Source organism: Salmo trutta, chromosome 33 (assembly GCF_901001165.1).
Source record: "Salmo trutta chromosome 33, fSalTru1.1, whole genome shotgun sequence".
Classification (NCBI taxonomy): domain Eukaryota; kingdom Metazoa; phylum Chordata; class Actinopteri; order Salmoniformes; family Salmonidae; genus Salmo; species Salmo trutta.
Window position 1 is genome coordinate 16,777,103 of NC_042989.1, and position 13,364 is coordinate 16,790,466.

At 41.9% G+C, this 13,364-nt stretch overlaps 2 protein-coding genes across 10 annotated transcripts in view; both read left to right on the top strand.

Moving 5' to 3' along the window:
* Positions 1-164: 164 nt before the first annotated feature.
* coa8 (cytochrome c oxidase assembly factor 8) lies at positions 165-8,726 on the top strand. The gene is made up of 5 exons (XM_029730024.1): positions 165-442; positions 7,159-7,356; positions 8,004-8,067; positions 8,174-8,264; positions 8,575-8,726. The coding sequence occupies exons 1-5, from the start codon at positions 296-298 to the stop codon at positions 8,690-8,692; spliced, it is 618 nt and encodes a 205-aa protein (XP_029585884.1). The 5' UTR covers positions 165-295; the 3' UTR covers positions 8,693-8,726.
* Positions 8,727-10,597: 1,871 nt separating this feature from the next.
* LOC115172508 (kinesin light chain 1) overlaps positions 10,598-13,364 on the top strand; it is a 42,469-nt gene continuing 39,702 nt past the window's right edge. For all 9 annotated transcript variants that reach the window (XR_003871443.1, XR_003871444.1, XM_029730025.1 and 6 more), the window contains exon 1: positions 10,598-11,000. The gene's annotated coding sequence lies outside the window, so the exon portion shown is untranslated. The remainder of the gene's footprint in view (positions 11,001-13,364) is intronic.

The following is a 13,364-nucleotide window of genomic DNA, read 5'->3' on the forward strand; positions in this document are numbered from 1 at the left end:
GTTTTGGGCGTTAAATTAAATACACATGTGGACAATGCTAATAAGTTACACTCGCGCTTCCGCAGACAAATGGTTATGTTAAAACATTTGACTAAGTAAACAGCAAGACGTGTTGACGTTGTGATATACCTCGGTCGTCCAACCTAATTTAAATACAGGAAGTACATGAAACGTCCTCTGTCACGTGGTAGCGTTGCAAGTTGGTCACATACGAACTAAACAGTGGCTGTTTTCATGTTACTTACGTCCAGAAGGTCGACGACGCTGTAAAATACATTGTAGAAGAGGCCCTGGAATGAGTGGCAAAACGACAGGATATTTTCTGCGGAGGTCACTATGGCCTTGTAATCTTTTAGGTCCATTGCATATGCGTCGCATATCAGCGAACGCCAGTCGTCGGTGCAGTTCGAGTGAACCAACCAAGCAAGGGAATTCAGTGAAGGTGCGTGGGCCACTCACTCGCTAGTTTCTCATCAATGAGTTGATTTCACGTGCTTCTTTATTGCACGTCTCTGGTCTGAGTTTCAGAGACCTACCTCCAGAAGCGTTGGTTGATGAGCATTTGTATTCATTTTTATTTAACCTTTATTTAACTAGGCAAGTCAGTTAAGATCAAATATTTTACAATGACTGCCTAGCAAAAGGCATCCTGATGGGACATGGGCTGGGTTTAAAAATATAGGACAAAACACACATCACGACGAGAGACCACAACACTACATAAAGAGAGACCTAGACGACAACCGCATGGCAGCAACTCATGACAACACAGCACAACTATCAATAAGATTGAGTCTTTGAATGAAGAGATGGAGATAAAACTGTCCAGTTTGAGTTTTTGCAGCTCGTTCTAGTCGCTAGCAGCAGCGAACTGAAAAGAGGAGACACCCCGGCGATGTGTGTGCTTTGGGGACCATTAACAGAATGTGACTGGCAGAACGAGTGTTGTATGTGGAGGATAAGGGCTGCAGTAGATATCTCAGATAGGGGGGAGTAAGGTCTAAGAAGGTTTTATAAATAAGCATCAACCAGTGGGTCTTGTGACGAGTATACAGAGATTACCAGTTTACACAGGAGTATGGAGTGCAGTGATGTGTCCTATAAGGAGCATTGGTGGCAGATCTGATGGCCAAATGGTAAAGAACATCTAGCCACATGAGAGCACCCTGACCTGCCGATCTATAAATTACATCTCCATAATCTAGCATGGGTAGGATGGTCATCTGAATCAGGGTTAGTTTGGCAGCTGGGGCGAAAGAGGAGCGATTACGAGAGGAAACCAGGTCTAGATTTAACCTTAGCCTGCAGCTTTGATATGTGCTGAGAGAAGGACAGTGTACCGTCTAGCCATACTCCCAAGTACTTGTAGGAGGTGACTACCTCAAGCTCTAAACCTTCAAAGGTACTAATCACACCAGTGGGGAGAGGGGCATTAATCTTACCAAACTACATGACCTTTGTTTTGGAGATGTTCAGAACAAGGTTAAGGGCAGAGAATGCTTGTTGGATACTAAGAAAGCTTTGTTGTAGAGCGTTTAACACAAAATCCGGGGAGGGGCCATCTGAGTATAAGACTGTATCATCTTCATATAAATGGATGAGAGAGCTTCCTACTGCCTGAGCTATGTTGTTGATGTAAATTGAGAAGAGTGTGGGGCCTAGGATCGAGCCTTGGGGTACTCCCTTGGTGACAGGCAGTGGCTGAGACAGCAGATGTTCTAACTTTACACACTGCACTCTTTGAGAGAGGTAGTTAGCAAACCAGGCCAAAGACCCCTCAGAGACACCAATACTCCTTAGCCGGCCCACAAGAATGGAATGTTCTACTGTATCAAAAGCTTTGGCCAAGTCAATAAAAATAGCAGCACAACATTGCTTAGAATCAAGGGTAATGGTGACATCATTTAGGACCTTTAAGGTTGCAGTGACACATCCATAACCTGAGCGGAAACCAGATTGCATACCATAGAGAATACTATAGACATCAAGAAGGCCAGTCTGTTGATTATTGACAAGTTTTTCCAACACTTTTGATGAACAGGGCAAAATAGAAATTGGGCTATAACAGTTAGGATCAGCTTGATTTCCTCCTTTAAATAAAGGATTCACCGTGGCTGCCTTCCAAGCAATGGGAATCTCCCCAGAGAGGAGAGACAGGTTAAAAACGGTCAGAGAGAGGCTTGGCAATGATAGGGGCAGCAACCTTAAAGAAGAAAGGGTCTAAACCATCTGACCCAGATGTTTTTTTTTGTTGGTCATGTTTAAGGAGCTCCTTTAGCACCTTGGACTCAGTGACTGCCTGCAGGGAGAAACTTTGTAGCGAGGCAGGAGCATCAGGGCTAGTTGCATTAGAAGGGGTGGGAGATGAGGAAATGTTGGACGGGCAAGGAGGCATGGCTGAGTCAAATAGGAATCCTGACTTTATGAAGTGGTGATTAAAGAGCTCAGCCATGTACTCCTTGTCAGTAATAACCACTTCATCAACATTAAGGGACATGGGCAGCTGTGAGGAGGAGGAGGAGGAGGGTTTATTCTCCAGGTCTTTAACCGTTTTCCAGAACGAACCCGAGTGCACTTATTTATCATTTGCCTGAATGAGAGCCAGTCAGCCAGAGTGCGTGTGCTAGGGCTGGGCGATATGGCCAAAATATTATAGCACGGTATTTTTAAGAAAATTGGACGGTATGACGGTATTTTAAGTTTTTGAATAATACAAGGTGGCAACACATACATTCTAAGTGATTTCAATGAGTCTTTCTCCGTTCTGATTGTTTTATACTGTTCAACCCTTCAACCCAAACTAATTTCAGCACTTTTATAATTTCTGCATTTCCTGCACTTAATTGCAGTGGTGGAAAAAGTACCCAATTGTCATACTTGAGTAAAAGTAAAGATGCATTAATAGAAAATTACTCAAGTAAAAGTGAAAGTCAACCAGTACAAAATACTACTTGAGTAAAAGTCAAAGTATTTGATTTTAAATATACTTAAGTATCAAAAGTAAATGTAATTGATAAAATGTACTTAAGTATCAAAAGTAAAAATAATTTCAAATTCCTTAACCAGATGGCACCATTTCTTTTTTTTTTCTTCTTTTACGGATAGCCAGAGACACACTCCAATACTCAGACATAATTTACTGACCAAGCATTGGTGTTTAGTGAGTCCTCCAGATAAGAGGCAGTAGATGACCAGGGATGTTCTCTTGACACGTGCGTGAATTGGACCATTTTCCTGTCCTACTAACGATTCAAAATGTAACAAACTTTTAGGTGTCAGGGAAAATGTATGGAGTAAAACATACAGTATTTTCTTTAGGAATGTAGTGAAGTAAAAGTAGTCAAAAATAAAAATAGTAATGTATAGATACCAAAAAAACGACTTAAGTAATACTTGAAAGTATTTTTACTTAAGTACTTTACACCACTGCTCAATTGAGATCATTTCCACACTGCCACATAGGGCTGCACGATATGGGCAAATAATCTAGGACTTATTTTTAACCAAATGTTGCAAATTAGAGCAAAACTGTTGAATCATGGAAATATAACTACTGTTCTAATTCTAGAGTTCGAATAAAATGGTGGGAAATTTGAATACAGTGTTTGAGATGACAACGAATTAAAATACCAGGGAGTTGTGACAGGGTAGGAACTGAATTGTTGGTACGTGTTTCCTAGGGGACCCTATAAGCTTTGGCTACCTTGCATGTTTTCTCTTAGCTACTTCATATAGCTAACATATTCCTCTTTGATTTAGAAGATACTGTTGCACAAACATGCTGGTTTAGGTCTACACCATCACTGGTATTATCAGGTTGTATTAGCTAGCTTCGTTTGCTTTTACTCAGTACATGTATTAGCTAGCTAGCTATTAGCATTAGCGGCTAGCAGTTAGCGTCTCAAAAGATTTAGGGCAACTAGTTAAGAAAATACAAACTAACTGTTTGCTGATGTAAGAAACAGAAACGAATAGTGTCAGTATAGAACGATAGTTGATTAATTTTAAGAAGCAAAGTGAAAACAGCATTGTCATCAACATTGTTGCATGTGCTGCATTGACCAGGCAGACTGAACGTAAGCGTCTCGTTGATGAACAACAAATGCGCTCCTTGAGTGACAGGGGGCGTGGCTATGTGGAAAGTAGCACAGACCGAAGAGAGATGGCTCAAGTAGCAAAGCAAACTATACAAATGGGCATTACACATGGCGTATTACATTTAACAAACCAAACATTCCAATACCAGTATAGAAGGTAAAGTAAAAACCCAAACCGGTTCCTGTATCAATACCGGTATATCATAAAATACGGTACACCGCCCAGCCCTAGCGTGGGCCGAGACTTTATTCAAATAGGTTTCTTGAAGGGGAGTAACTGCCAGATCACGGTCGAACCAGGGGCTGAACCTGTTTTTAATTATCATTTTCTTTATGGGGGTGTGTTGGTTAACAATACCATGGAAAATATAAAAAAAAAGAAGGTACAAGCGTCTTCGTCAGAGGGGATAAAGCTGATTCTATACCAATTTACAGTGGCCAGGTCATTTTTTTTTTTACCAAGCGTCTAGGACAGGTCGTTTCACTGAGCAGCCATTACGAAAACAAGCTGCAAAACAGTGATCGCGATCAGGATTCTTTGTGAGGATAACATCAATGAGAGTAGCCTTTTCTGGGTGTTTGGAGTCATGTCTTGTGGGATTGGTAATAATCTGAGAACGATTTAGGGAGTCCCATTGCTTTAGGATTTGGTCAAGTGGTTTAAGCATGTCCCAGTTTGACCACCTAGCAGGACAAATTCAAGGTTCGTGTAAGGGGCCAGGAGAGAGCATATTCCTACTGCTAGTAACAAGTCATGCCATCATCATACACAATAGGGCGACTTCCTGCTTACAAAAATATTTGCCAAGACTCCTATTGCCTCTTCCTAATGTGAACATGCCTAAAGAGAGGGTGCAAATTGGTAAAGCCAATAGGGGTTGGCAGGATTGAATTGTTGATTTATGTATGCAGGAAGTCACACTGCTTTATACAGTACCAGTCAAAAGTTTGGACACCTACTCATTCAAGGGTTTTTATTTATTTTTACTATTTTCTACATTGTAGAATAATGGCAAAGTTATCAAAACTATGAACTAACACATGGAATAATGTAGTAACCAAAAAAGTGTTAAACAAATCAAAATATTTTATATTTCAGCTTCTTCAAAGTAGCCATCCTTTGCCTTGACGAAAGCTTTGCACACTCTTGGCATTCTCTCAACCAGCTTCATGAGGTAGTTACCTGGAATGCATTTCAATTGACAGGTGTGTCTTGTTACAAGTTCATTTGTGGAATCATTTTCCTTTATGCAATTCAGCCAATCAGTTGTGTTGTAGCAAGGGGTGGTATACAGAAGATAGCCCTATTTGGTAAAATACCAAACTGTAACAGATCAAATAAGCAAAGAGAAACTACAATCCATCAGACATGAAGGTCATTCAATCCGGAAAATGTCAAGAATTTTGAAAGTTTCTTCAAGTGCAGTCGCAAAAACCATCAAGCTCTCATGAGGACCGCCACAGGAATTACTTCTGCTGCAGAGGATAAGTTCATTAGTTACCAGCCTCAGCAATTGCAGCCCAAATAAATGCTTCACCTAGTTCAAGTAACAGACACATCTCAAGATCAACTGTTCAGAGGAGACTGTGTGAATCAGGCCTTCATGGTCAAATTGCTGCAAAGAAGCCACTACTAAAGGACACCAATAATAAGAAGAGACTTGCTTGGTCCAAGAAACACGAGCAATGGACATTAGGCTGGTGGAAATATGTCCTTTGTTCTGATCAGTCCAAATTTGAGATTTTTGGTTCCAACGGCCGTGTCGTCTTGACAAGACGCAGAGTAGGTGAAAGGATGATCTGCACATGTGCGTTTCCCACCATGAAGCATGGAGAAGGAGGTATTATGGTGTGTGGGTGCTTAGCTGGTGGCACTGTCTGTGATTTATTTAGAATTCAAGGCACACTTAACCAGCATGGCTACCACAGCATTCTGCAGCGATACGCCATCCCATCTGGTTTAGTGGGACTATCATGTGTTTTTCAACAGGACAATGACCCAACACACCTCCAGGCTGTGTAAGGGCTATTTGACCAAGAAGGAGAATGATGAAGTACTCCATCAGATGACTTGGCCTCCACAATCACCCGACCTCAACCCAATTGAGATGGTTTGGGATGAGATGGACCGCAGAGTGAAGGAAAAGCAGCCAACAAGTGCTCAGCATATGTGGGAACTCCTTCAAGGTTGTTGGAAAAGCATTCCTCATGAAGCTGGTTGAGAGAAAGCCAAGAGTGTGCAAAGTTCTCATCAAGGCAAAGGGGGGCTCCTTTTTTAAAAACTTTTCCATACCCTGTTTTCTTCTAAATGTTGTGATATCCAATTGGTAGTTAGTCTTGTCTCATCACCCCAACTACCGTACGGACTCGGGAGAGGCGACGGTCGAGAGCCGTGCGTCCCAACCAAGCCGCACTGCTTCTTGACACAATGCCCACTTAACCCAGAAGCCAGCCGCACCAATGTGTTGGAGGAAACACCATGCACCTGGCGACCGTTTCAGCGTGCACTGCGCCCGGCCCGCCACAGGAGTTGCTAATCGTTGTCCCATTGCGCACATCCCTGCCGGCCGAACCCTCCCCTAACCCGGACGACGCTGGGCCAATTGTGCGCCGCCCCATTGGTCTCCCGGTCGCGGACGGCTGCGACAGAGCCTGGACTTGAACCCAGAATCTCTAGTGACACAGCTAGCACTGCGAAAAAGGCTTGGAACTTTGAAGAATCTAAAATGTATTTTGATTTGTTTAACACTTTTTTTTGGTTATTACATGATTTAATTTGTGTTATTTCATAGTTTTGATGTCTTCACTGTTATTCTACAATGTAGGTGTGTCCAAACCTTTTACTGGTACTGTATAATGTCATAAAACAAATCTCAAATGACACAACCAGGCTATAATGTCACCTAATAACCAAACACCCTCAATAAGAACATTGCCTGGCTTTAAATATTGAATTGATAGGATGTATTTTAACCATCCCCTCGTGTGTCATCCCCTTTGCTGTGTACTGTCTGTTTATAGAAGTAACATGATTAGGATGTTTTCTTTTTCTTTTAAACAGAGATCCCAGTTCATCCCAGCTGCTGAATCTAAGCATGACTGGGTTGGTCCACCTCACAGGCTGTCTAACCTGCGACCAATCATATACCACATCCCTGAGAATGAGACTGAATTGGAGAAGCAGCTTAGAACCTTGAGGCAGGAGACGGAGGATTGGAACCATGCGTTCTGGACCAATCAGAATATCACTTTCAACAAGGTTTGCTTCCTCAATTATCCTTATTAAGTATCCTTAATTATCTGTTGACTCATCTCAGAGACACCTAAAGCAGTAGTGCAATCACAGATTATTTACTACTTAGCTCAGCTGTTGTTGATACACTTTTTCTGTGATTTTCTTGTTGGTGTTACTTAATTTCAGTAGTCTCTGGCTAGCGTAAGCCTCTTTGGACCCAAAATTAAATGTAATCTAAGTTGTAACTGCTAAGCTAAGCAAAAACCCATCAGTAAATGTGTATTGAGTTAGCTATAATAGATTATAAACTGGGTGGATCAAGCCCTCAATGATGATTGGCTGAAGGCTGTGGTATATCAGACTGTATACCATGGGTATGGCAAAAAATGACTTTGTACTGTTGTAATTACATTGGTAACCAGTTTATAATAGCAATAAGGCACCTCGGTTGTGATATATGGCCAATATAGCACGGCTAAGGGCTCTTCATAGGTTTTATTGCTTAAATTTAGACAACACATTTTGTCCACCGGAGGGCAGCACTGCACTGATCTCAAATATTGAAGTAACTATATATTTTTTTCCAGTACTTTAGTAGTGTATACATTTTTTTTATTTTTATTTTTTTTACTTTGTTTGGGTTCAAAGGCTATTTCTGTTGTCTCATTTAGGAGAAGGATGCCTTTGTCCTCTCACAACTGAAGGAGAAAGGCTTGACTGAGAGAGATGAGAAAGGTTAGCTGATATTGTGATTTGAAATGATGAAGGATATCAAACTGATGGATGACAGGGGGGTGGTTGGAATGTGTCTTAATGTTTGTTGTTCCTTATATTTTCTCAGGAAGGAAAAGGGCTTTAAACAGTGAAGAAATGGCAGTCTTTTACAAACATTTCCTGGATGAAAACTGCATAAGACATGCAAATTACAATAAGTAAGTTTGTGTACTATTGCTTACAGTTTATCAAACAGGTGCAAAAGGATGCCCTGTATTGTCCTACTGTTTAATGAGGGGTGAGATAGCAGGTCATCAATAGCAGGTCTTGAAATATCATTATTAATTAATGTGATATAACTCATGCTCAGGGTCAACAAGTCATTTTTTTATTGAACCTTTATTTAACTAGGCATTAACTAGGCATATGTAAAACTAGTATGCGCATAAGCAAGCCATTGTGTGAATATGAGTTCTCTCCTATTTATTACGCTATTGTCTCTTTTCCCTCCCTTCATCTCATTGACAGGGATTGGTACAGACGTAACTTCACAATCACCTTGCTTATGGGCAGAGTGGCTTTCCACAGCGTCTGGAGAACACTTGCTGAGAGAAGAGGCTGGAAGAAAGGCAGCCCTACCACATGATACTCCATTAAATATGCTATCTTCTATTCTCTCACCTTAGTGTTTGTCTTTTATTTGATTTGGTGCAACAGTTGAGTGAGGAACTCCCACAACACTCCCCCCACCTGTCATGATAATACTTTTACTAACCCAGTCACTTGTTCTAGGATCGGGAATGAAAAGAGAACAGAAGAGGGTTAGACATCTAATAAATAGGTGGGTGCTTATATTTGTCCTGTTTCACATATGTGCAAGTGTGTAACTTGTACAAGTGTGTGTGTGTGAAATGTAAAAGTTGTAATTTATTTTTTGCATATCCCTCTCCCCTGAGACACCCTCAGAGAGTGGCATCACACCCAGGGCTCAGAGATTATTGATGGTGACAGTGACACAATTAGGGTTAAGTGCCTTGCACAAGGGCAGATCCTCAGATTTTTCACGTAGTCAGCTCAGGGATTCAAATCAAAGTTTATTTGTCAGGTGCACCAAATACAACCTTACAGTGAAATGCTTACTTACAGGCTCTAACCAATAGTGTAAAAAAAGGTGCGTGTGTGTGGGGGTAAATAAAGAAATAAAACAACAGTAAAAAGACATTTGAAAATAAGAGTAGCAAGGCTATATACAGACACCGGTTAGTCAGGCTTATTGAGGTAGTATGTACATGTAGGTATGGTTAAAGTGACTATGCATATATGATGAACAGAGAGTAGCAGTAGCGTAAAAAGAGGGGTTGGCGGGTGGTGGGACACAATGTGGATAGCCCGGTTAGCCAATGTGCGGGAGCACTGGTTGGTCGGGCCAATTGAGGTAGTATGTACATGAATGTATAGTTAAAGTGACTGCATATAAGATAAACAGAGAGTAGCAGCAGCGTAAAAGAGGGGTGGGTGGGGGGGCACACAATGCAAATAGTCCGGGTAACCATTTGGTTCCCTGTTCAGGAGTCTTATGGCTTGGGGGTAAAAACTGTTGAGAAGCCTTTTTGTCCTAGACTTGGTACCATTTGCCATGTGGTAGTAGAGAGAACAGTCTATGACTGGGGTGGCTGGGGTCTTTGACAATTTTTAGGGCCTTCCTCTGACCGCCTGGTGTAGAGGTCCTGGTTGGCAGGCAGCTTTGCCCCTGAAGTGCCTTGCGGCGAGCAATTGCCATACCAGGCAGTGATGCAACCGGTCAGAATGCTTCCTGCCACCCAGTTTTATATTGTGGTTTTGATTGAATGACAGCACTTTTGTGCATACAATCATTCATTCAAATTGATGACAATACTGTATTAATCTAAATAAACCTGGATGAAAGTAAATGAAATCCCTCACGTGATACAATCGATGATGCTAGCCAGAGACGGTATAGAAACCCTCTAAAATCTCTGAGTTTGCCATCACAATAAATGTCAGTGTCACTGCCCCTTTAATCTGAACTGGACGACATCATGATCAAGGAAGGGGAGTTGGGGCGCGAGGACTGTGACGCCAAAGACAGTACAGTGTGAAGATAGGCTAAAACTGCTTCTCCAGAAGAAATCCCCGATCACGCTTGTAAGGCGACGTTGGCTAGCTAAACTCATGCGTAGAGACACGTCACCGGGTCTAACTGTCGTCTAGCGTCGAACTGCGCATGTGTTGGCCGTTAAATCAAAGGCACTCCTTCAATATAAAGCTATTTTTGACGAAAATTAGAACGTGTCAGTTTATCACTTTCACGAGGTTGGAGTAATATAATGTTTAACTACGTAATACATTGGCTTGAATTTAGGTTGTGCCTTTTATATTTTTAGAAAATTAACAACTAAGGAATATTTTTTCACTTATCTAATTGACTTCTCAAACCCCGAACCCCGACCTGGGCTGTTTGGTCTCTTTCGCAAGCATTCCCAAAGTCTCGCGATGTTGCGCCTCTGAGTTTAGAAACTATGGTAACGCCATTTTCGCCCAGCAGTTCAGTAGCCAACAAATGTGTCTGGAGATGTAAGACCTAGTTAAATGGAACGTTGTCTATTTAACATGAAAGATCATGTAATAATTTTTTGGTTCAGATATCACTTCCCGTACATGTAGCTAGCTAGTCACCGATGATGCAGCGATAAGCAATAAAGCCGTGACAGCTACCGCATTGGTTTAAAATGTATCTGCGGTCAGTCAGGAAGAACAGCGCAAGAGACAAGACAGTGAGCTTAGTTTCTGTTCTCGCAAAGTCGATCTAACAAAAATATTAACTTGTTCTTTCAGAATATATACACCATTTCAGTGTTTTCAATCAGAATCTGCATTGAAGTCGGACTAACTCCTCACTGTACTGTGTTGGGCAACGGATGTCCAACAGAACGGTAAGGTTTGACTACCTGTCACTGGCAGTGAATTAACGTTAGCTAGCTACCGACTGATGCCGAGATTGTTTTAGACGCAATCTCTTTCTGTTCAATTCACAAAAGTCAGTTTTTGTAATTCATCTGACACATGTTTTCTTGTTTACACTTGTTATTGACTTCTCATGAGATTAGGTTGCTAGGAGGATTGAGGAAGCTTGTTATGCTAGCTAGCTAACGTTAGCTGCTATAACGTTATTAACCAGTAATAACCACGCACTAGGCTGAACGCTATGTTTGAGGACACTGAACTGGTTCTACAGGTTCATCCATTTATATAATTGTTAACTAGAAAACTGAGAAGGGGACCTTACTGAAAACACCAGTTCAGTTGGCCAAATATCCATACATGTTTATGTGGTCTCACCCAGAGCTACTTTTATTTCGATGTCTGCCTGCCTAGCCTAGTGTTGATGGTTTTCATTGAAATTCACAATTTTTGTAACCTTTATTTAACCATGCAAGTCAGTTAAGAACACGTTCTTATTTACAATGACGGCCTAGGAACAGTGGGTTAACTGCCTTATTCAGACTGCAGAACGACAGATTTTTACTTTGTCAGCTCGTGGATTCGATCTAGCAACCTTTTAAACTAGGCTACCTGCCTTCCCAATGTTCTGTCGCTAGGAGGACTCTTGTGCCCTCTGAAAGCGTGCCTATGTTGATGAGGGGTTATCGTACTAAACGCCACTTCATTGTAAAGGAAGTTTCACACAACTACAGAGGACAAGCATAGGTACAAGGTGGGCGTTTCCTTATATATTATTATTGTTGTTATTATTTTATTATTTATTTTAAAACTATTGACTTTAGGTGAATCGATGTAGTCGGAGCTAGAGTCAACAAAGCCTGGTCTCGGCTCCACTCCTTGGTGAAGTTAATCAGAAAGGAGGATGCAGATGCTGTGTTGGCCAGGGATACTGAGACCAATGTATTTGGGCTGACAGCTGGGGGTTTGAAAGTCGGGCCCTGCTGAAATGTGGCAGTGAATGTTAATTATACTAGGCTGCTCTTCAGTAGGGGAGGCATGCCAACAGTCAGGTCTCTGCTCCCTTTCCTCTTGTTGGTGGTTCAGACTTCACTCTGTGGTTATTTCTGGTTTGAGGTGAATATGTTTCTGGCTGGTGGGCGTACACACACACATGCTGCAGACCCAGAGGAAGCTGCCGTCTATAACATTAAAATGTAGATGCTGTGTTGTGCGTGAGATATGACTCTCGTCTCTGTGTGGTGTCTGGTTGGGTGGGGAAGTTTCTCCCAGCAACCTCGCTCCTGAGTCATAGTTGATGATTAACAGCTTTCACATCGCTGACTAACCCTCTGAGTAATCTTACACAATCTCTACATTCATGCAAGAATGTCTATACAAGCACTGGTTAGTTCCTCTTTTCTGCAGATTTTTTTTCTTTCTGTGCCTATTGGGTAATGAGTAAGGGTGTGTGTGCATAATCTTAACTGTCACCTAACTTGCTGCAAGGAAAATGTTGACATCTTAAAGCAAAAAATGTTTTTACATTTAAAACCTCAAGACCGAGAAACTCTGAGATGATGGTGGTGGTAACTGTCAGTGATTTCATGCAGACAGGTCTGAAGGTGCCTTCCGGGCAGCTCTCTCACTTTGGCTCATACAGCAGCAGCTTTGATACCCAATTAGTATGAAGAAAATTTCTGTTGGTCACCTGTGGTCTATTTGCATTCTAGACATGGCCTACTGTATGCATTCATTCCTTAAATCCATTCAACAGCTTGTTCTGCAGTATTGGGCAGGGAATCGGTTGAGGATCCCACCGCCTCTCTGAATCTCCATAACAGCACACACCTGACTCCAGGGAAGTTGAACGAGTTTAACATCCCTTTGAGAGCACTGAGTCTCCCCGGGCTACGCTTCAAGCCAGATATTTGCATTTCAAATGATAACATCAAAATACTTCCCTCTTCTTCCCTACGGTGCTTTTTGTTCAGGGTTTCATAGGAAGAAAGTAACAAAAACTAGGGCATGTAAACAGAGATCTGCATGGGACTGATTTCTTAATCCAGCTCCCGCTCGCACCAGCAGCATTCCATACCGCACCAGCCCACTCCCTCCTGCTCCCGCAAGAACTGGTCCCAAACCCAACCAGTCTAGGTGTAGGCTATGTGACGCAGCTCACCTGCCAGCCATGTTCCAAGCAATTTTGCACCCTATAGGCAATGTAAAAATGCGCAAAAATAACCAGGTTAAATTACTAGGGATTATCATGGCCCATTTATATTAAGCTATCAGTATTACTGAGTTTATATCTGCCAATAGGCTAGATGTAGTTTGAAGAGAGCAGAGTTGGGGAG